Source organism: Malania oleifera, chromosome 1, assembly GCF_029873635.1.
Source record: "Malania oleifera isolate guangnan ecotype guangnan chromosome 1, ASM2987363v1, whole genome shotgun sequence".
Taxonomy (NCBI): Eukaryota; Viridiplantae; Streptophyta; class Magnoliopsida; order Santalales; family Ximeniaceae; genus Malania; species Malania oleifera.
The window spans coordinates 114,818,575-114,843,771 of NC_080417.1; the positions used below are offsets into that span (position 1 = coordinate 114,818,575).

The window sequence follows — 25,197 nt, forward strand, 5'->3', positions numbered from 1 at the left end:
TTTGGTTGACTAGGACGTTGGGATTTCCCACGTGCAAGTTTGGTCGACTAGGGCGTTGACACTCATTTTAAGGACGGTCGACCAACTGGTCAAACCTTTGACCCTGGGGAGGTTCGGTCAACCGAAGTGTTTCTGTGTGTTGGGTTTCGATCGACTGAACACACTGACTTTGTTCATTCAATTTCTAACACCCTTTTAAAGACATCCCTAATCACATATTTGTTAATGCTAAGTTATAGGGGGCTTTTTCATGTAATAATTTGGGTCCTATAGTCAGTCTATGGTCTTTTGAGCTTATCTGTCCTATCATGCATGCAATGCATTAATTATTACAGACCATAATTAATATTACAAACCCTGAATAATATGAAATATAAATTACAAAATAAATACTTTGGGTTTTCAGTTTCTTTCAAGTCCGTGTGCGTGCATTATATGAGACTTCTAATTGATCCTGCACGCAAACTCATCAACCATTAAACACTAAAGTATTTGTCATAATGAAAACGGGATATGACCTATAAGATCAACACACAATCAGTATTACACAAGCCTAGGGTCTTTTTAAGCAATCACAACTTCCACAGATATAAAGATAGACAAATATTTAAATCTTGCATAACAAACAAAATATAACATACAAATAAGGAAAGTAAATATTTTAGGGAAGAAAGAGCGCAAACACAATATATTTTACGAGATTCGGTAAACCTTGCCTACATCATCGTCTCAAGCCAAACCGCTTGAGGATTGCACTATCCAGCTCACTTAACTGGGTGGATCAAAGCCGTTCACAATTCTCCTTACAGGGTGGAGTCCCCCCCTTTACAACCACTCCTTATAGGATAGAGTGCTCCTCTTCAGGCGATACCCCACGCTTGGCACACGACTCATTACCCGAACCACAAAGATACAAAAGTTGTGAAAATTTTTGTGTACAAAGAGAAGCTTCTCAAAATAAGCTTAGATGTACAATTTAAAATCATTGCACTCTCAAATGATAAGATTTGTGTTCAATAGAGTTTTTAGGATTTCCTCTCAAAAAAAATATTTTGAGATAAATGAGAGGATGTAGGAGTATATGATCTTTGATTCAAAAATAAAGTTCGTAAGAAATGATTTCAAAGATCTAAAACCCCCAAGTGATATCTCCAAAATTGATTTTCAAAATTAAATGTAGGAGAAGCTAGGGTTCTTGCTCTCAATAAAATTTTCAAATAAAATAAGTAGGAGAGTAGATGATCTTTTGATGAGAAAATAAATGCCCAAAAATGAATGCTTCTTCAACAACCCTTAAGAGCAATAAATGATTTTGCTAGTAAAGGGAATAAATGAAAAATTAATGCTCTCTTGAAAATGTTTTCAAAAGAATGAGAGTAAGAGAGTAGAAATGCTCTTTGATATTGAGAGAGTAAGTATAAAAATGCCCAAATTTGTTTGAGTAAAATTAAATTGGCAAAATTTATTTAATGGCTTTTAGGCTTGGTTTATATAGATATTTTCAAATTATAGCCGTTAAGTGACCGTTGGAGAATATTATAATATTAAAATTTGATTTTTTTGGTCTTTTGGGAGCTTAAAAATAGCTTAACCTGAGAGTTCTGGTCGACTAGGACAGGCTTCGGTTGATTGGCCTTAGACAATTTTCAAATCCCCGAGATTCGTTCAACTGGGCTTTCATGTGTTTTTAGGGGCTGGTTGGCTAGGCCTTTGTATTCTGGCCAAGTGTATCGTCTGGTCGACTGGGCTATAAGGGCCAGTCGATTGGGGCCTTTGTAAAATTGATGTTCTAGCCATAAGGCTTGGTCGGTTGACTGGGCATTTGAAAAATATGATTTTAAGCCTTGTTTTGACCTCAAAATTATTTCAAACCTTTGTGTATGAGTATGACATTTATGAAAAGATTTTCCTTCAAAAGTTTTAGTTCTCTAAAGTCAGTCTATGGTCCTTATTGAACATTAAACCACATCATGCAAGATATGCATTTACAATACAAATTTAATGCAATTATAATAGAAAATAAAATCTTCCTTCCTTGCTCTTCACTTTGCCATGCAGCAAGTCAAGTGGTGTGAGCTTTCAGTTCCTCATGGCTTCCATTGTACCCGACTATTCGTGTCTTCTAAAAGAATTTTCTATTCAAACACTAAATGCACAAGTGAGATACTTAGCATTTGTTATTATCAAAACGGGATAGGACTCATAATGTCAACACTCTAACTGACATAAATGCAAAGTATGTTTGGATGTTGCTATATAATGATGAATTACATGTCTGAATAACATTGAAACCAATCGTGGGCTAACAAATTTCAAATCTTAAATTGTGAGCATATCAAATCAAATGAAAATAACAAATTTAATCAATTAATCTGATGATAGAATCCTAAGGTGACGTGATAACATTCTTCATAGGATGCTTGAGGTAAGAGAAGCTTTACAATTTTGATGGGGTACCCAATGGTTGTACATAGGATGAAACAATATCTAAAGGAAAGATGACCTAATTTATTCAAGTGAAGCATCAATGACCTTGTTTAATTAATGTTTGAACATCCTAAATACCTGTTTGGTATTGTTGATGTTTTTTTGTTTTTTGTTCTCATTTTTATATAATAAAGAAACAAATTATAAAAATTACGTTTGTTTATGTTCCCAAATTTCTATTTTGTTGTCAGTTTTCAATTGTCTGCGAAAAGAGTGAGCCAAATTTTATGGTTTTTAAATTTTTAATATTTAGAAATATTTTTTTTTTGAATAAAGTCAATTCATTTTATACACACTTACTAATTAAAATAATTAAAATTAAAATTAAATAATCAAATAAATTTAAATATAATAAAGATAAAGATATACATATTTTTTTATTTTATAAAAAAAGTCAAAAGTAAAATATTTTTACTAATTTTCAACTGTCATGTACAATAATATTGTCATTGTAAAGTGAATTTTGAAAATATAATAATTAAATAAAATAGGTGTTTAGAGGGCGCTAGTACTTTCCCTCACATAAATGAATTCTCAAATTCAGTTTTGGTATAAAGACTACAGATTATCGGTTCACTTGACCCTAAGATTAGTTAGACACCAATTAATTGATTGTAATTGGGTGAACTTAACCACACGTAAGTAAAAAAGGTTAGTGACGACTTTGTAGAATCTATAAAGTGTAAGATAAAGATCAACCACACCATTTTGGATAGTCATCCCTTTTGAGGCATTAGATTCTAGTATGGACATGTTGATAGCTTGGCAAGTCCATTGGGAATTTAGAGAGTTGTGCCAAACGATAATTTTGGGATTATTTAAACACCAAATCAAGCATGTTCTTCAAGTCTTCCAAGTCTTCATGATTAGTTTCTTTTCATGGTTTGGATCTATACGTATGGTTTATAGGGTAATATGACTTGCACTCATTTATAATCTTTATATTCGGACTCGTCCTTTTAGGATTAGATAAGGATGAAATAGTATTTGCTTTTGTAAGATAGTAGTCTCTATGTGGGCCCATAAAACATCCCTCTCAAATTATTTTCTTTCTAAATCTTAAGGTGAGGGCAGAAGACTCTGCTAGCTTATGCATAAACGACAGTAAAACTGATTTGGGGACCTTTATCATCCTTAAGTTAAAGTTGAACCACATATACCCTAGGTTGGAGTCATAGAAGCATATCATAGAGATCCATTACTAGCGGTATAGAGGCCTTTCCCTTCTCCTTGTGGCTGACAACCTATATTCTTTATGATTTATCCTTTGAGTATGATTAAACATGTAATATTTGTGCATAGTTTGGTCATTTCTAATTGTAGAATGCTTCATTCCTTTGTATAATATTAAAGTTTGGATAGATCATTTATAGTGCACCACATCCTATCTAATGTAACGACCCGAAAATTTAACTGCTAAAAATATAAAAAATGCTTTGATACCACTTGTATATATATATTGCAACCCGCCCTAACTAGGGAATCCCGGGTGCACCTGTCATTACTAGAATTAAAAACCATACAACAGAAGGAAATACCTCAAACATATTACCAGAGTTCTAACGGTTCCCAAATACATACATAAAACTACCTGTCTATATAATACAACCCAATAAAATAACAAAATGTAACAGCTGGTGGCTCACTAGCTTTGTCTATCACTCCCAAAAGTCTAATCCCTGCCCATAGCAAGCTAGGCACGGTTCCCTAAAGGACTTGAAAAATGATTTGTATAATGACGCGAGATACTTCTCAGTAAGATGGATTATATTGTTATCAATGTGTGACTAGCATGAGTTCCCGTGTGAATATAAAACTTCCATTATTTAACTGTATATGAAATGACATTTTAAAATTGTACTGTACTATATATCTAAAAATACATAATTTCAGAATAATAAACTGTCGGCTCAATATAGTCCATTTTATAGTAATTTTTTTCCATATAGGCATAAAAGATACAACCTGGACTGCTGAACTAGCGTGGTCACACTTTCACATACTTATACAACATGTTTCCTCCTATGACGGGTTGTGCGGCCCGAAAGTTGGACTTAGCATATGGCCAGCTGACCGACCATAGCTGAGTCAGATAAGATAGTAAGTACAATTATGCCTACCCTTAACTTGAAATTGCATCGAGAAGGGTCACCCGGAACTGCTTTGGATGGGGCCCCCGGAACTGCCTCGGGGTAGTATTGTACCTAGGTTTCCAATCGACTATCTCGTATCACACTTTCGTCCCCGTGTGATTGCACTCACTTCCAACTCATAGCTACGATACCGTACTCATAATATAACATCTCATATCCATCGGGTTATTAAATCATATATGACAATTTACGCAATAAAAACTGTATAAAACATAAGCTGTTCATAATCCTGCAAAATGTCTATCATATTCTGTCTCTGTATAAAACCAGCATATCAAATCTTGACTTATAACTATCACATCACATCTCGGCTTATAACCGTCACATCATACTGTATAATATCAGTTAAAACATTCTGTTCAAATATGCCATTTAAAAACTGTTCTCATGCCACATAATTTTTATCTGATAAACCATAAATAAAATAAACTGACTGGGAAATATACAAGTTGTTGAAAATAGGGGTATGAGCATCTCCCGGGTTTTATTTAACTCAAATTATATTATGTTCAAACCATTCACGTTAGTTTTCCCCAAAAACGTATAAGATTCAAAACAACCATTTCCATATACCCGTTTTGTTCAGAAAATCATATATACTATTTCTGTAAACATAAATTGCAATTTAATCGGTTCATATTTAAAAAATAACTAACATAATATAATTCCCTTACCTGTTCTTGAAGAAAATGCCTAAAACTTTCGAAACCACAAAAACCTAACTGAACGAATCCGCCGAAGATCGACGACCTACGTGCTGAGAGAAGGGAGAGAGGATCGGAGAGCACTTGTGAAGAGTTCCCGAGGCTAGAGAGAGAGAGAGAGAGAGAGAGAGAGAAAATGAAAGTTATGAAGAAATAGACATAACGTAGCCCTTAAGTAACTCTGCCTGCAGGAAAATCGTCGACTATTTTTCTGGGCTTAACAAAACCGTCGACAATTCGACCCTTAAATAGCTCTCGGTAGTTTACCTGCGGGAAAATCGTCGACGGTTTTTCTGATCCTCACAAAACCGGCAACAATTTGGTCTTGGCCTAACCAATTACCTCTTTTTCTTTTTCCTTTCTCTTTTCTTTTATTTATTCCTTTATTTCTTGGTTCGAGTTACTACATCTAACCCTAGACTTGGTATTGAACTTCAAGTCATCACACTTTGCTCACTTTAGGGGAATCCATCCATTCATGTTTAAGGTATGAGCATCTAGTACTAATCTATGTTTAACATGCTTAGTGTTAGGGTCTTAGAGTTTTGCAATCCAACACATGATTTCAGTATTTGATTATTTACTTAGAGGTATGGTCGGGTAACCTGGATTCAACTTTGCAGTTATCACGGGGATGGTTTCGGTATATCTTTGTGATGTTGTGGTTGGTAAGGATAGGTCTAATTATGATGTTCTTGAATATAAGATGTATGATCATTACATTGTTTGTGGTTATACATATGTAACAAAGAATACTTAAGAGATATGACTTTTAGGGGTACACTAGGTGAGCGTCCTACCTTATTTGGTATCTTGATGGGTATAAGTGAGCAACCTTGAGGAGCGCTTAAAGGCAGGCTCTTGACATCGTCGAGGGGTGTCTTAGGATTATGTGTGGGATTAAGAGCTCCAAATACAATCCATTTAGAAATGGGATCGTGTGGTTCTCTCTGGTCTGGAGGGTTAGGTTTACATCCTTCTTAGCCGTTAGTTATACAATTAAGCGGTAACATCTAAGACCCTATTTGTCCAGAGGGGATGAGAGTTACCCTTAGTACTAATGGAATGTGAGTAAGTTCCCTTACCATTCAAGTCTAGGTTCCTTAGTGATGACCTTAGTTGGTTCAAGGTTTGTCGAGCTGTGAGACTAAACCATTGGGTTAGACACTTCAGCATTTCGTTGGATAAGGATGTGTACGATTGGGTTGGACTTGTTGTAGTCTTGCTGTTGCATGGGTGTGATTCCTTAACACTCTAGGAGGATTTTGGCAAAAGTCATTCCTTTTGTCCATATAGACTTTTATGTCTATGATTGTTGGTATCAGAGCGGATCTTTTGATCTTGAATGAAAATGAGATTGAAACCGTTGACACTAATTCGATAGTGGGTGTAACGACCCAAAACATACACACCTTTGATACCATATCAGTAACGTATCTCGAGACATACACCGTTTTTGATATTGTAACTATATTTCAAACCAACAACGGAAACACAATAAACCTCAAATATCATACCAGAGTACTAAAACCATCACCATTATTACATAGGTATCTCCTCAAAAACAATATTACATCCCAAGGTACACAAAAACATAACTAGTTCAGTTTCATATAAACACTTACTCTAACTTTACTATCTACACCTCGCATTATAGCTCTTAAGCTTGATTCCCTGTTCGCCCTGAAATGTGAAAATATTTATTGGGACGAGACACTTCTCAATAAGACGTAATAGATTATTATTAGTGTGTTACTAATATGAGTTTAGTGTAAGCAAAGCACATTCGTTAATTTAACTTTAACTGAAAAGGCATTTATATATTGTACTCACACCTGTATATTTGAAAATACATATTTTCCTTTAGTTAGTAACTCTGGCTCAATAATAGCCCCAAATATATAAATCTACATATATGTATTTTACATAATACAACAAAATTTTTCACAATTTCCATACATTTAATTATGAAAGATATACTGAGCATCCCTTCCCATCGTTCTCAGTACAAACTTCACAACAAAATTTCCATACTGAGCATCCCACAACAGAATTTCCATACTGAGAATTCCTCCCCATCGTTCTTAGTACAAACTTCACAATAGAATTTCCATACTGAGCATCCCTCCCTATCGTTCTAAGTATAAACTTCACAACAGAATTTCCATATTGAGCATCCCTCCCCATTGTTCTCAGTATAATTGAAGGGAACCGCGAATGTTGCTTATTGGACTTCGTTGTATGGTATGTTCTTATGGGAACAAAGGTGGTTGGAGACCACTAGTTTGGAATTGACAGAAGCACGTTTGTGCCATTTACATTTCTCACCTTATTGATGACCTATGCCATAGGGCATTGGGATGAGTTCACTAGAGGGCATTGTGATGAGTTTTGCCAAAGGGTATTTAAGCCATGTTGCTAGAGGGTACATACGCATTTGTGGTCAAAAAGCCTTTATTTTTTGTTTTTATTTTTGTGCAGCTTTATGTAGCACAATTGAGCTGAAGTGCTACCTCTTAGATGAAAGTGTGAGTTTACGCCAGAGGGTAAATGTATCAAATTGACATAAGTTTTTTAGAAGGACAAGGGACTGTGAACCATTGAACTTTGATTTGGGTTGTGGGATTTTGATGTTTGAGGACATGGAAGATTGGTTTGATATTGAGGATGATTGCTTTTTGGAGCTTGAGACTTAAGGACTTGAGATAGTTCTCATATTGATCCGATGGTTGGATTTATGCCAGATGATTAGCTTTAGAATTGTGGTATTCTGGGTGTGTTAGTTATCTTGTAAGGAATTGGGTTGTGAACCCTAGATGTTGATATTGATTGTGTTTTGTGGAGTTTCCTTAGGGAGGAATCATCCTTGGAGTTGTGTTGGAGAGACTCCTTGGGTGGAGACTCACCTTTCAAACAACTTGTCAGATTTGAGCTTGATTGACTTGTTGGTCATGGTTACCCTATGGTTTGAGATCGATTATATTTTAGGAGACTCTAGGCTGTGGATCTATCCTTGGAGTCGTGTTTTGTAAGACTCCTCGGTGGATACTCATTTTGGAAATGGTTTGTTGGAGGTTTTAAAAAAAAAAATTATTTTATGTTTACTTGGTTAGTTAAATACCAAGTGTTTTGATTATCCAACTAGGAAAATCTTTGAGATAGGATCTAATCTTAGATGGTAAGGTTGGTATGGAACCTTGAGAATTATTATCGTTAGAAGTTGGTACTATATAGAATATTAGAATTAGGTTATGACAAAACCTTGATCAGATGAGATTTTGATTGTTTACTCTATAGGTGAAATTAAAATGAGTCTTAGTAGTTTTCAAATTGAGTTTGGCTTCTGGAAGTGCTTTGCTCTGTGAATCAGTGGGGAAAATCTCTTTAAAACTTTGGTAAGAGTTTGATATTAAGAGACAAGGTTGTAAATATGGATTTGTGTCAAGGATTGGCAATTTGTGTTTTGGGAGTGGTGCTATCTTCATAACTGCTAAGTATTCTAGTTAGCGGTCAACGTGCAATTGAGTTTGTGACCTTGGATGTGAGAAGTCTTGGGTTAGATCACGGGTCTAAGCGTGGTTTAGAGGAAGCTGCACTTGGGTTTAGCTTTAAGTTTGGTTGAAGACCTTGCATTTAGGGAAATGTTCCACAAGCGACTTCAATTAAAGAAAGATCAAGTCTACCATGGAATCAGAGGAAAGATTTTCTTCTGATAAGTTTCAGTTTGTGGTTGGTTTGAAGTCGCCTGTTATGGAGTTCAATGTATATTTCTGTTAGTGGTTTGTGTATGTTCATCAAAGAGGGCATTGATAGATTGAGCGGGGGAAAATATTAGGGTCTTAGAGTTTTGCAACCCTAACACATGGTTTTGATATATGATTATTGACTTGAATGTATTAACTTGGATGTGACTATGCAATTGTCATAGGGATAATTTTGGTATGTCTCAGTGATGTTGTAGTTGGTTCAAATAGTTCTAATTGTGATGTCCTCGAATTTAAGATATATGATTATTAGATCCTTGGTGGTTATTCATATGTGACCAAGAATACTTAGGAGATATATATAACCTTTGGGGGTACACTAGGTGACTTTACTACCTCCCCTAGACCTCCAATATCCTACGCTCAAGCTTGAGCACTCACCATCTAAGCTCAATATGTGAGCACTAAGTTATCCATGCATGCTCCATTTGTGTAAGCATCTATCTATCAATGCTCAATATATGAACATGTATTATTCTACTCCAATTTGAGACATGCTCTCCATCATAGATATACGCTATGGAACTAAGAAGTTGCAAGTATAGGAAGAGATTTAAAGGAGGAAAATGATGATAATAATGGTTATTGTTGTTATTTTTATTATTATTGATGATCATGAATATGAATTATTGAAGCATTTATCGACCTATCTATAATTTTGTTTTTCAACCATCAAACTCTTATTAGGATTAATTATTTATTCAAAAGAGTGCATGTTTTGTGAGACAAGGATGAGAGGGGGAAAAGGAAATTTCTTTAAAAAATAAAAAATATGCTTGGGGAAAGGCAAAATTTTTATATGCCATTGATAATACCTTCCATTAATAAATACCACAATGAATTATTTGAAAAATGTTTTGAAATTTTTTCAAATACCTTCCTATCAAGTAGCCAAAAATTAATTTCTAACTACTCTTACTTTATGTTTGGTAGATAAGAATGGAATACTAGAATATAATTGGTCTTTACAATTTTACAGATTTGTCATACAAATTTTCATTTCATTCCACTCAACATCTATTTCATTCTAGTGTACTAAATATTGGGTAAATTTAAGTAAAAATGAAAATTGTTTACAAATATCTAAACTACATCAAAGTAGAAATCATTTCCAAGCCTCCTTCAAAACCCATCATGGTTTAGTTAGTTATTTGGGTGCCTTAGTTTTTTTTTTTTCTTTTTTTTTTGTGTGCAAATTAATGAATTTAGCATATAAGAGATACAATGATAAGAAAAATGTAAGAAATATACGTAATCTAAAAAATAAATAAACAAAAAAGGTAATTATTTCACTCAAACATCACCCATTTGGTGAACGACGTCTATCAAGAGACATGACCAGAGTTTAAGAATTTTATGTTGAAAATTTTGGATTCAAAATATCCAAAAAAAAAAAAGGAGATAGATTATTTCTCGTTGTATAGACCTCTAATCGATCCAAAAGTACTCATCTGATAAACCTTTGTCCTAATTCCTATTCCAAGCTTAGGCGGGTAGGTACCAAGTTCCAAGGGACAACTCATGATGGGGTTGGCTGTGTTGTGTTTACTGCTCACTCGCTCAATGTATTTAAGGTTGAATAAATTGCATTTGCAAATACAATACGCTGTTCTTAATAATCTTATTATTTTAAGAAATATCCTTTCATTCAATGTATATGAAATTACTATATTAAATATTTATGACTGCAATAAATGTATAATTATTTCTTAATATACACTTTAATAATGCCCTTGAAGTTGCAATTTAAAAAAAAATTCTCTTTGAGTATTTTAAGAAAAATATTCTTCAAAAAAAGTACCTCAATCCATATAGATTAATTTTGTAATTAATGAAAGAATTATGGTTTACAACTAAGTGTAAAGAATAATAAATGAGTTTGTTTCTTTTTAATATGCCTAAATATAAATATTTTATTTATTTATAGTCTACTTTCTAATAAGTAATATAATTAGGAGTACTTAGACTTGCATGCATTGCATATACATAGTCTCTCTTAAAGCATCTCATAAATAGCCAGTTAAAGATGTGGTTAATGAGGTTGTTAAGTTTTCAAACTCAAATAAAAAAAAATTCAATTTTTAAAATGGTAATTTTACATCGATCCAATTAGATATATTTTAGTAATAGTGAACAATTCATCTTTCATCAAACACTAAAACGCAACACATTTATTTTAAAACCCAAAAAAACGCACCGTATTACGTATTTTCAAGTGTTTTATTGCATACATTCTAAATCGAAAAAAACTTAATCAATGAAAAAAAAGGGAGAGTATTGCTCTTTCACGAAACTTATGAAACTTTTTGCATGCAAAATGAATTACGAATAAGATGCCCCGAAATAATTTAAGACGATAATTTCTAACTTGTACGCAAGGGAGTCATAGAATCATTATTCTTTTAATACAGACATTTATATTGATATATAACTTAATCGTATGTAAAGGTTATTTTTTATTTCTCATTTTCCCCTTTCTAGTCTTCTATTTTTTTTTTTTTAAGAATGTTTATTCTTTTATCTCAATCGGTTTGCTACTCATTCTCGATATTAATTATTTTAACAATTACTATGCCTACAATCATTAATTAAATATAAGACTTATCGATACAAATTAAGTTATATAAATTATCGATCATTATATTTTATTTTATTTTAAATTATCAATTTAGGTGGGTCGTTTTAAAACTATTATTGTAATTGGACTCAAAATTTTCTGCTTTGCCCCCTACACAAATATATATATATATATATATATATATATATATTTTAATTATGTGTTTTACATCATTAATATCTTTATGTGTATTATATACACTATCAATATTTTATACTCTTTTTTTTTATTTATTTCTCTTGCATATATAACTCTTCATTGATTTACTCAATTTCTTTGACTTTCACACTAACTCATTTCATTCTACAATTGTGTAACCATTTCTCATTCACATTGTTTTGCATTATTATTTTTATAATTAACTTATGAGTACTACATTAACAATTAATGATATAAAATAACAAAGCTATAAAATCTGTGAATTCTCTAAGTTAATGGATTTATTAACTTTATGGAGGTGGCTCCGAAAAAATGTTATTAATTGCTATAAATTATCATATCAAGTGAAAACGGACCATTAGGGGATTAACATTGTATCATTTTTTTACACATAATTTTTGTCAAATATTTGCAATTATACTCATTAAAATTGCATTAAGTGGGCTTTTTTTTTTTTTTTTGTAGTTTATTCAATTAAAACTTGAATTATAATCTCTTAATTACCCAAGAACATTGACCTCGTTCGTCAAAATCTTATCATTCATATGTATCGACTAGGCAATTAAAGGATGTTTAGAGGATTATATATAACTTAATTAACCCAAAGATTCGAAATAAATAAATGCGATGCATTGCTTTTTGATTTGATTCTTGTAATGACCTAAGACCCTTTGGCTAATTACAAATTCCTCTCTAAATTGAACTCCAAAGCAGCCTCTTGATGCTGCGTTCACACACTCTGGTCAAAAAAGAGCTGTGAAACTGACTGTTTTAATTTTTAATTAATATTGCCAGATAATTCTTGAAGGGTGGGTTGCCACGTGGCACCCAGTGGGGAACTCTTAAAATTTTCCAGAAAACAAAAATTAATCATGGCCCTGCCCTATTAATTACCGTAATTAATATTTATTCCGCGTCCTAATCATTTCTAAGTCTTTCTTAATTAGGGCATTAGTGGCATACAAACTAACATATTTATGAGAATTCAGACACAGCGCACGGCATTGAGGGATGAGAGAGAGACTCCCCAACTCTAAAGCAAATTTTAAAATGCCATAAACGCCCTCTTATTTTGCTAATTTTACACATAAGTTTATCTTAATCACTTCATGTTTCCAGAAGGGTTTTTTCTTTCGTCAGCCACTACCTTTGTTTCGTCAATTATTCAAAGTATTGTGTATTTATTTGTCAGATGCAAAGTTCGCATTTAAAGGTTGTAACTTTTCAATGAAATTTGAGGGATAAAGATCAGGTAATGAAGAGACCCTGGCCACTACTATATAATAATAATAATAATAATAATAATAAGAGTCTTAGAACACCATTGAACAATAATAATAGTAATAACAATAATAATAACTATTATTTTTTTTATTATTAATAAAAACTAAATCACTCCTCAATGCTTGATTTACAAACTTTATAAAAAAAATAAATTTTTAGTGACGAAATTATTAGAGACGGAGTTAAAATCGTCACTAAAAAAGAGTCATTAGAGGCAAAAATAAAATTCGTCATTAATAATCAAAGTATTAGTGACGGTTTTAAAAACTGTCACTAATAATGCTTTTTTAGTGACGAAAATAAAATCGTCACTAATACTTTCGTCACTAAAAGGAGATTTCTCGCTCAAACTATTGCGTGAAAATATTCGCAATGATTTTTTGGGTATTAGTGATGAAAATTTTCGTCATTAATGATGCACTATTAGTGACTGTTATGATCCGAGAAAATGCGTGCTAGTTATAGTAACTGTAGCGACCCAAATTTTCTTAAACATAAAATGTAATATATTCAATGGAATGGTTAACCCGAACCCGTAGGTAGTGGGGACATCTGTCAAGCACAACGAAAAACCTAACAGTAGTAAACATAAAATCTCGAATATCTAATCATAAAACATAATACCAAAGTTATTTATATTCCCAAAATACTGTACTTAATTACAATCTTTCAAAAAGTCAAAAATGACACTAGGACCTTACAACAAAAATCTTATAGTCCTAGTTCAACGCTTACCCTTCTAGTAGGGAAGCTCCACTCACTCAACGGCGGCCTTGACCCGCCGGTTTCACTGGGTTTCTTGAAAAATGTGTTAATGTTGGGGGTGAGACACTTTTCAGTAAGGGAAAATAAACTAAATACAACTGTGTGGCAACATGAATATTTAAAGTAATTATATATATACAGTACGTTTCACAATTCGGGAAAACATTCATCATATCATACTGAATAATCATACATTTTCATATTTACTAATAAATCATAACGTACATAAAACATCTATTATAACTGTAATACTGAAAATAAACCCAGGATGAATAGCTAGCTAGTGTCATGTATTACCTTCCATGACAGGTTGTGCAGTCCGAAGGCAAGACCCAACAATGGTTGACCGACCACTGCCGAATCAAATATGTCTGTAAGTACGATGGGCCCACCACACCCTGATCCGGACTGCCAGGTGGACGTCCACACTCTACTGAAAGCCACATCGACTATGCATCTCTCATCCCCTCGTGAGATGGTTAGCACTAATCTGATGTAGATATCTGATCTATAATATAGCTACGGTACCGAGCCCCTGAACTGAATTAAACTAACATCCTAGTTGTGATATCATATAGTACAAGATCATATATATAACATCATTACGGCCTCGTGCCGAAAATATAGTAATTACGGTCTCGTGCCGAAATCATAAATACGTGGCCTTGCGCCAATAACGTAAATACGGCCTTGTTCCGATAACATAAATACATGGCCTTGCGCCAATAACATAAATACGGCCTCGTGCCGATAACATATATATGGTCTCGTGCCGATAACATATATACGTGGCCTCGCGCCAAAATCGTTTCAGGTATTTACATTCAAAAAATAACTCATTTACCATATTTTCATCAAACTCAATATAACATAACTCATCTTTTCAAAATACCTGAAAATATGCTTTACTCGTAAAATCATTCATATCATGATTCATTTCACATAAAATAATGTTCATGCCACACATATGTCGTTTAAAGTCATACCTCATATTCTAAAATCATCATTTTTAGCATCTTATACATACATATACATTTTAATCATAATAGCAGTATTTTCCAAACATACATTTCATATAAGATAATCAAATATAGCATATGTTTTCCTAAAAATAAATGTGCTCATAATTAATAAGAACTTGCATGGAAAATAACTGCTTTAGTTTATTCCCTTACCTGACTATTGAGAAAGCCCCCAAAATATCCTAGGCTAACCCCTGTATGATTTCCTGATCAATACCTTGAAACTTCAAACTCTCAGTGTTAAACATCAGTATTTTCATGCGTACATCAATTTCTATAACTACCATAAAGTCTAATTTGACTTAAAAAGTCTTATCTCAACTTTGAGATGATTTCAAACTTCATTTTCCCAACGATCCGCTCCAGCAAACTCATAGAGAACTTCGCCAGGAGCGTCGTGGTAGCCTCAAATCTTCGATTCGGCGACTAGAGGGCCCAAAATCGAAGAGAGAGAGTGAGAGGGCCGAAGAGGAGAGAGAGAGAGTGGAGAGGAAGCTTGGAAATGAAATAAAAATTGGATATATATATATATATATATATAGGGTCAGATTCGTCAACGAGACACGTCACCTCGTCAATGAGACACGTCACCTCGTCGACGAGTCCTTTAGAAAATTCGTCGACGAGACCCTATATTCGTCGATGAAATTCAGGCTGCCTCAGAACCCCTCTCAGTATTTTCTCGTCGATAAGACCCTGTATTCATCGATGAATTTTCTTCTGAACTTGTTGACGAACCCCTGTATTCGTCGACGAACGTAGGCAATCTCTTGAAATCATTTTTATCCCCAAATGCAATGTGCGTTCGTCGATGAAGTCTACGGCTTCCTTCTGTTTTTGTTTCTATTTCTCTTCCTCTTAATTATTCAAATTTCATTTTATTCAGGTTGTCACAGTAACGGTTTTAAGCTTTTAGTGATGGTTTTAAAAACCGTCGCTACTAGTTAGTTGTCACTGCCATTTTAGTTACCAATCCAAAACATCACTAAGCCATCACTAAAGACCTTATTTTTTGTAGTGAAATGAGTTTGTCTTAATCACTTTTATGTTTCTAATTTTTTTTCTTTTCAAGCATTATTCCCTCTTTTTTTTTTTTTTTCTTTTTTTCAAAGAAGAAAACATGGTTCGTGACATCTGCCACCCTATCTTGTGCATCCTTTTTTAACAAAGTAATAGTTATTAAAATTAAGTGATCAAACCTATCAAGGGTTGTTCTATTAGTAAACTCTCCAAAGTTTTCTTAGTTAGATACTAAGTTCAAGTGTTAGCATCAATTTGGATCAAGAATTTTTTTTAGAAAAATAAAAAAGGAAAATAAGAAAGAAACTTACTTTCTACTATATTTTCTATTTTTATCATCAAATACTACTAAAAATGGAAATTTATTCTTATATGATTAGAAATTAAGAAAAAATAAAATATTAATGATATGCAACATTACAAATTTGCTGCTAATTTGATATATATATTTTTTTTCTTTCTCACTTTTTCTCGAATTTTTCTTTCCTTTCTCTAGTATTTTTCAAGTTTCAAACAAGGCTCTAAGGATTGTAACTTTTCAATTGAGATAAAAATTTGATATGTAAGTAAGGGACAAAATATTTATCTCTGTGTCCAAACTAATTGAGCACCTGAAAGGCCTTAGACGCCATTGTATAATAATAATAGTAGTAGCAGCAGCAGCAGCAGTAGCAGTAGTAATAATAATAATAATAATGATAATAATAATAATAATAATAACAACAACTATGACGACGACGACGACGACAAGTTACAACAATAATTTGCCCCTAAGAGTTGCTTAGTTGTTAACTCAAGGCTTACACGATACTAGAGTTCAAGATTTGGGGGTTAGAACTTTTCAATTATGATTAAACCTTGATATTTAAGTCGAAAAAGGGTAGAAGGGTGAGTTTGTTATCTTCGTGGATTGGTCGAGTGCCCAATGAATTTAGGTTGACACCATTTAGTACTAATAATAGCAACAACAACAACAATAACAATAACAATCACCACCATCATCATTATCATCATTAGAATTAAGTAATCAACCTTTTTCATTTTTTTCTTAAATTGCAAAGACTACTCCAATTAAATTCTATCAAAAGATATCTATCCACTACTGAAAAGGCCTTAGATGCCATAGCATAACAACATTCTCTTCAAAGCTATTTAGTTGTCAATGCAATGCTTCTAACACTTCTAGGAGGTACAATTTTTCAATTGAGCTTAGAAATTGATATTTAATTGGACAAATGTAGAGGCTAGGTTCATTAATTATTCAAGTGGACTACCTGGGTATTCAAAAAGAATTACGACAAATCAAATAATAATAGTAATAAAAATAATAATAATAAATATAAATTGGTATTTAAGTAGAGAAGGGTAGAGGGGTGAACTCATTATCCCGGTAGATTCATTGAATGTCGAAAGGGTCTCGGACACCATCATTTCAAATAACAATAAAATTTATAATAGAATTAACTAATCAACCTTCTCAATTTTTTCTTTTTTTTAAATTGCAAAATCTGATGGGTGGAGAGGAACGCTCAGTGAAACTCAGTGAGAATCAATATAATAACAATGTATTTCAATATGAAAAATAAATACAGAGAAATTTCAAAGGACAGCTCTCACTCTCTCGCTCACTGGTTTTTCACTCTCAACACACCATGTTTTACATTGCACACACACAACTATTTATAGCAGATACAAAACCACAATAATCAATATAAGCTGCTGGCAGGTGAGGTTTGTGACCGTTATTCAACAGAAGCGGCTGGTCGGCAGTCGTCGTCAACAATTGCTGCCACGGTCCACCGTCAAGTTTACTATTTCAACATCCCCCCTTAATCTTGACTCTCCTAACTTTGTCATTCCGAGCATTGTCTTTAGTATTGCAAAAATATCATGCCTGAGTGGTTTCGTGAAAATATCTGCAATTTGATCATATGTTCTGCAAGATATTAACTCCACTTCTTTATTCTTCACATGCTCCTTGATAAAATGATACTGAGTATCAATATATTTGCTTCTTTCATGGTAAATTGGATTTTTCGCAAGTACAATCGTTGATCGGTTGGTAATGTAGACATCTGTGGGGTTATCTTGAAGAAATCCCAGATACTTCAGTACATTCCTAATCCATATACCATGACAAACAGCTGAGCTGACAGCAACATACTCAGTTTCACATGATAATAATGTTACGATGGGTTGCTTCTTTGAAGACCATGTAAACGTTGTATCTCCCATGAAAAATGTGAATCCCGTCATACTTTTTCTTTCATCAAGATATCTTCTCCAATCGCTATTTGAGCAGCCGATAAGTTTGCAATCACCTCTTGATGAATAGAACATACCATCAGTGATGGTACCTTTGACATATTGGAGTATTCTTTTTGCTGCATTCAGGTGGGACTAGTCAGGAGTCTCCATGTACTTGCTGACAAGCCCAACTCCATAGAGTATGTCTGGTCTGGTGCATGTCAAATACCTCAAGCTTCCAACCAAACTCTTGAAATATGTGGGGTCAACATCTCCTTCCTTATTCTTTCTTAATTCCAATCCCTTTTCAACCGAAGTTGTCACAGGATTGCATTTGTCCATTCTAAACTTTTTCAATACTTCTTTTGCATAGTGACTCTGGGAGATGAAGATTCCCTTTTCACTTTGCACGACTTCTATGCCAAGGAAGTGAGCCATCTGGCCAATATCCGTCATTTTGAATTCTTTGACTATGCTCCTCTTGAAAGCGGAAAACATATCTGGATTGTTGTCGGTGAAGATCAGATCATCAACATATAGGCAGACAATTAGCATGCTTCCATTTGTCTCCATCTTCATGTATGACGCATGCTCGTAGGAACATTTCTCAAATCCATTCTTCTGGAAGTAGTCATTAATCCTCATGGTCCACGCACGAGGTGCCTGCTTCAAGTCATAGAGTGCTTTCTTCAACTTATACACTTTATCTTTTCTGCCCTTCTTTCACATATCCAGGTGGTTGATCGATATAAATCTCTTCTTCCAGAAAACCGTTCAGAAATGCTGATTTCACATCCAGTTGGTAAATCTTTCATCCATTTTGTGCTGAAAGTGAAATTAGTAATATGATGGTTTCAAGTCTGGAAACCGAGGCAAAGATTTCTCCATAATCAATCCCTTCTTTCTACTTGTAGCCTTTGGTGACAAGTCTTGCTTTGTATCTCTGAACTTCTCCTTGAGCGTTCTTCTTGGTTTTGTAGACTCATTTCACACCAATAGTTTTGCGGCCCTTAGGGAGATTTGTCAACTCCCAAGTCTTGTTCTTCTCGATGGATTGAATCTCCTCATCCATCGTTTTTCTCCATTGGTCTTCTTCATTAGCTTCATCAAAACTAACCGGGTCTCTAGTCAACAAAAGACAGTATAGAGTAACATACTCTTCTATTGGTTTTGTAGTTTCATATAGGTCAGCTAGATTTCGAGCTCATCTAGGTCTCATGTTTGAGATTTCATGCTCTATTGGTGATGGAGCTTCATTCCTTTGTGGTGAACCATGTGGAGGTGTCTGCAGCTCGGGAACTTGTGACTCGATAGCCACTTCTCTTATCTGTGTAGGTTCTTCTCCTTCAAGTGTCAATTCCGCATCTTTGGAACATTCAACCTGGTCCCATTTCCAAGATTCATTTTCTTCAAAAATGACATCCCGACTGTGAAATAATTTCTTATTGATGGGATTATAGAGTCGATATCCCATGGTTCTATTACCATATCTAACAAGGATACATTTCTCTCCTTTATCATCCAACTTTGTCCTTTTTGCTTCTGGGATCTTGGCGTAGGCTATGGAGCCAAACACTCTAAGATGACTCACACTGGGCTTGTGAGTACTCCAGGCTTCGTATGGTGTCTTTGTATCAAGAATCTTCGTAGGACGCCGATTGAGCAGATAGACTGCACATGACACTGCTTCTGCCCAAAAACTCTTAGGCACATTCTTATCCTTTAACATGCTTCTAGCCATGTTAAGGATTGTGCGGTTCTTCCTTTCGGCTACACCATTCAATTGGGAAGTGTAGGTTGGTGTGAACTGTGTTTGAATCCCTTGATGCCTAAGGAATTCCAAGAAAGCTTCATCTTTGTACTCTCCTCCTTGGTCTGACCGGAGTGACTTGATGCGGTAGCCACTCTGTTTCTCCACAAGAGCTTTGAACTCTTTGAACTTGTCGAACACCTCTGACTTCCTTTTCAAGAAGTAGACCTAGGTCCTCCTGCTGTAGTCATCAATGAATGTAAGAAAGTATCGATTCTATCCATTAGAAAATGGTCTCACTGGACCACACACGTCTGTGTGTACTAGCTGGAACGGCATGGTAGATCTCCAATCGGCTTTTCCAAAGCTGTTTTTATGTTACTTGCTTAGAATACAACTTTCACATATTACATTTGGATGGTGGATATTGGATAAGCCTTTCACCATCTTCTTGCTTCCCAATTGTTTCAAATTTTCAAAATTTAGATGTCCATACCTTAGATGTCACAACCAGTCTTTGTATCTGATGATAGCGTTTAAATACCTTGGCGTATCATGTTGGATGGCGAGCATAATTATTTTCTATTTGAACTCGAGTAACAAGTTTTCCTCGAGCGTCTATTATCTCCATTTGCTTATCACTAAAGCTAATTCGGTAGCCTCTCTCCACGAGCTGTCCGAGACTAAGTATGTTAGTCTTCATATCTAGCACGTAATAAACGTTGGAGATGTAAGCATGATCTTCGAACTTCTGTTTGATCAAAACATCTCCTCTCCCTTGGATTGAGATTTTAGAATTATCGCCAAAAGAGATCTTCCCCTGAACTTTTTCATCAAGCTCAAAGAATAGGTTCTTTTTGCCAATCATATGGTTGCTGGATCTAGAATCAAGGTACCAAACACTTTGGTCCTGGGGAGTTGAATTGTGTGCCATCAGCATCAACGACTCTCCATCTGTATGTTCAGTTTCAGTAAGGTTAGCCTCCTCGCTAACCTTTTCTTGTTGTCATCCCCAACACTCATTGCTGTAGTGTCCGTACTTGTGGCAGTTGTAGCATTGAATGTTTCTTTTGTCTACATTCGAGCGGTTATTGTATCCTCCTCTTCTTCCTTGTCCTCTGTCTCATGGGATGTAGTTCTGTTGATTGCGTCCTTCTCTAGTGGGACCTCTTCCACCTCTGCCACCTCTTCTAGAATCGAAGTTTCCATAATTTCTTCCACGGGATCCTCGACCTCATCCTCTTTCTTGCTGTGACGTCCCCCATTTGTCGTATCCATCTGCAGTGAGGGACAATTTCATTTGGAGGGCTTTCTCCAGTACTTTATCATCACTCCTTCTGTTGACTTTCTGCTCATGGGCTTGGAGTGAGCCCATAAGTTCTTCTATGGACACTGTTTCCAAATCTTTTGTTTCTTCCAGGGTCACAGCTATATAATCATATTTAGGATTTAGAGATCGCAAAATTTTCTCACAAATTCTCTCGTCATTGAGAGTCTCTCCATTTCTTCTCAATTGATTTGATACTACCATAGCTCGTGTATAGTAGTTAGTAATAGATTTAGTAGATTTCATTTTTAGAGATTCGAACTCACCTCGCAATGTTTGAAGACGAATCTTCTTCACTTTGTCTGCACCTTTGTGTGTTCGATGGAGAGAGTCTCAAACTTCTTTGGATGTCTTGGTGGAGGTGATGATTTCGAACGTGGCCTCATCAAGGCCTTGGAAGATTATGGACTTCGCCTTACAATCCTTCTTTCGATCGGTTCACAAGGTCGTTCTTTGAGCATCCGACATAGCTGTTTTGGCTTCTTTTGATGGACTTTCTCTATACCCATCTTCAACGATGTCCATGACATGCTGAGCACCTAGAAGGGCTCTCATTTGAATCGACCAGTTGTCATAATTCTCTCGGGTCAACTTTGGAATGGCCGCTTGGGTAGTACCGTTAGCCATCAAATTTAACATATCAAAACAGAGATATGGGGACTGATTTTGGAAAATCAGATGCCACCAATGTGTTTAGAAGGTCAAAAAACCTTAGGAACGTTGCAAAGAATCGGTCCAAAAATCACTGAACCGGCTATAGGAAGTTTTGGTGGTTTAAAACTGGGCCGGTTTAACTTAACGGCCGTTTAAACGGCGTTAGTGCTTATCGTTAGTCCACGTGGCAGCGTCTGCGTGTGTCACCGGCACTGGAGTATTCGTCGGCACGTGCAACGCGTGGGAAAAACGTTGAAACCATCGGATGAGCGTGTGAGCGCATGCAGTGTTTGCCGGAGTCCGTTTGAGACGTGGTTTTCACCGTTGGAATCGTCTCGACTCGAATTTCACAATGGTTGGCTCAATTTTGGATTTTGAGCAACTTCAAATCTGGGAAGAAAATTGAATTTCTCCTTTGTTCGCTTCTGTTTGGCGGATTTTTGCATTCCTGGTTGCTCTAATACCACTGATGGGTGGAGAGGAACGCTCAGTCATTGGTTGTGACTAAAACTCAGTGAGAATCAATATAATAACAATGTATTTCAATATGAAAATAAATATAGAGAAATTTCAAAGGACAGCTCTCACTCTCTCGCTCACTGGTTTTTCACTCTCAACACACCACGTTTTACATTGCACACACACAACTATTTATAGCAAATACAAAACCACAATAATCAACATAAGCTGCTAGCAGGTGAGGTTGGTGACCGTCGTTCAACAGAAGGGGCTAGTGGGTCGCCGTCGTCAACAATTGTTGCTACCGTCCACCGTCATGTTTACTATTTCAACAAAATCATGACTAAAGTTCAAATGTACACCCCTCTCCCCCAACTTATGTATATATATCTTGCACCAGAGTGCAGTTAAATATCGAGAGAGGCAAAATGTTCAATTGTTTATAAAGCATTTTCCTTATTTAGGTTTGTTAAAATAAATCCCAAAAAGAAGTCTGATATTTTTCTTTTATTTATTGTCCAAGAGTTCCAATAAATTGAACTTCTCCTATTAATATATAATTAAGAAGGGAAAAAAATTTAAAGTTTTTGTACCATTTGTTTGATCAAAATTATATAGGTTCCTTCTTAGTTTATTTAATTTTCTTCCTCCGATGGCTTGAATATTCAAGAGGAGAAAACGTTCAACTGATAAACCACAAGCATAACCCACAAATTAAACAAGCACCACTTGGGAGAGAAACAGCAATACATACTTTTTTTGAACTTGAAGAAAAACACATGTTGATGAAGAAAAGTGACTTTGCTTCAATTCCACGGGAGCTAGTACATCCCCCACCCTTAATTAGCTATCCAGAAACAAGCAAAGCTCTACCCCTCCCCTCCCCTCCCTATGTTGTTACAGAATATTTCAATTCCATCATTAGATTGATAGATGATGGAATTAAACATCATTGATTGATTAAGAGATAGATAGACAGAGTCATAGATCGATCTAGTAGTTTCAATTTTATTAAGGAGAAAAAATGTTTGGCCAGGATGACTTGAAGACATCATAGGGCACATGCCCCATATTGTCAGTAGTCATCACAACAGGAGCAGCAGCAGCAGCAGATGCAGTTGGAGCAGTAATGCTGCTTCCGTAAGTACTCCCTTGCATTGGAGGAAATGCTGCAGCCATCTGTTCATGGAAACTGCTACTCCCTCCTACCCCACTGCCAATCCCAATGTTGATATTCATCATGTTGTTCTCAGCACTAGGAATCATCATCTCTGAAAACCAGTCATCCCATAGCAGCTGCTCCACCATGGGCCCCGGCATCGACGCCGAGGACAACCCTCTCTCCGTCCCGGCGCTGTGCCCCGACTCGATTAGTTTGTAGTCGTGTCCTCCTCCGCTGTCCAGAAACATGTTCGGGCCAGTGTCGACCCGGTAGGCCCCGTTGTCGAGACCGCCGACGGTGGAGAGTCGACCAGTGTCGACCCTATAGGCCCCGTCGTCCAAGCCGACAGTGTGCCCCATGGTGACTAATTTATAGTCATGTCCTCCGGTGTCGAAATAAGCACGAGGACCCGACTCGGGCCCCGCTGCGGCCACTGCCGTCCCATGACCTTGGGGAGGCGGCGGTGGTGGGGAGTGGGGCGGAATCTGCTGGAAGAACTGCACCCTCTTCCGGATCTCCTTCTTCTTCTCGTCGACCCACCAGGCAACGCCGTCCATCTCCCTCATGCTGAGGCTTTCAACCATTCTTCCTTGGAAGATTTGGTCCATGATTTGGGAGGTTTCGAGCTCTTTGTTCTTCCTCTGCTGCTTTCTCAGCTGGGCCTGAACCCTAGCAACCCTATCTTTGATGTAGCTCTCCTGATCCATCATTTTCTTGCTTCTCTCCAGCTCAGGCAAGCTCTGGAAGTGGAGGAGCATATTCTGGACCTCCGGTGGCGACGGCCAGACCGCCGGTTCGACCTCGTCGGGGCTGTAGATGATGATACAGGCATTAACACCACATAGGGTGCTCAGCTCTCTCACTTTTTTCAACAAGCTTGCCCTTCTTTTCTTGAGGCTGGCTTTCCTAGCGCTGTCATTCACTATCCACCCAAGCTTTACTTTCTTCCTTGTCATGGCTAGGGCTTTGGTGGGTCCTCGTTCCCTCCTCTCTCAAACAGTTCCAACCTAGGGTATATATAGGGCTTAAGATAAGATTGAAGGGGCGTTACCGTTTTAATTTCAAGGGTATAATGGGAAGAAGGGAAAAAAGAGAGGAGGGTTTAATTACTTCAATGGAGGGTTTAGGTAGAGCTGGAGATATTATTTTTCTACAAAGATGATCCTTAGCCATTAGATTGAAAATTCAATGGGAAAAAAGTGTGTAATAAGTGTCATAAATTTTTTTTTTTTTTTTTTTAAAAAGGATATCTAAGAAAAGATTGCAAGGTATACTTTAGTGGATACAATAAAAAAGGGGATGAATGTGATAAGGGTAAAAATTTTAATATTTTTTTAGAGAAAAAAAATCTCGTAGTGTGAGAATATGAGATTATGAAGTTAAGTAAGAGGGTTTAATTTTTATGCTGGTCATATTAAGACAAGTTATTGTCATTTAATGTGAGGGTTTTAGGTTTTATTTAAAAAATTCTCTTTTTTTGGGTGTTATTTGTTTTTCATGACACATTAAACCTATGAATAATAGTTAGCATATTATCTACACATATAGAAAATGAATAAGTTAATTATGAACAATCAAATTATATAATGCACAATGTTACTTTTAAAAATAAAAAATATTATA

General features: G+C 35.6%; 1 protein-coding gene across 1 annotated transcript; it reads right to left on the bottom strand.

Moving 5' to 3' along the window:
- Positions 1-23,311: 23,311 nt before the first annotated feature.
- LOC131145991 (uncharacterized) lies at positions 23,312-24,554 on the bottom strand. Its single transcript, XM_058095199.1, has one exon. It carries the CDS (start codon positions 24,528-24,530, stop codon positions 23,424-23,426), a length of 1,107 nt encoding a protein of 368 aa, XP_057951182.1. The 5' UTR covers positions 24,531-24,554; the 3' UTR covers positions 23,312-23,423.
- Positions 24,555-25,197: the final 643 nt, after the last annotated feature.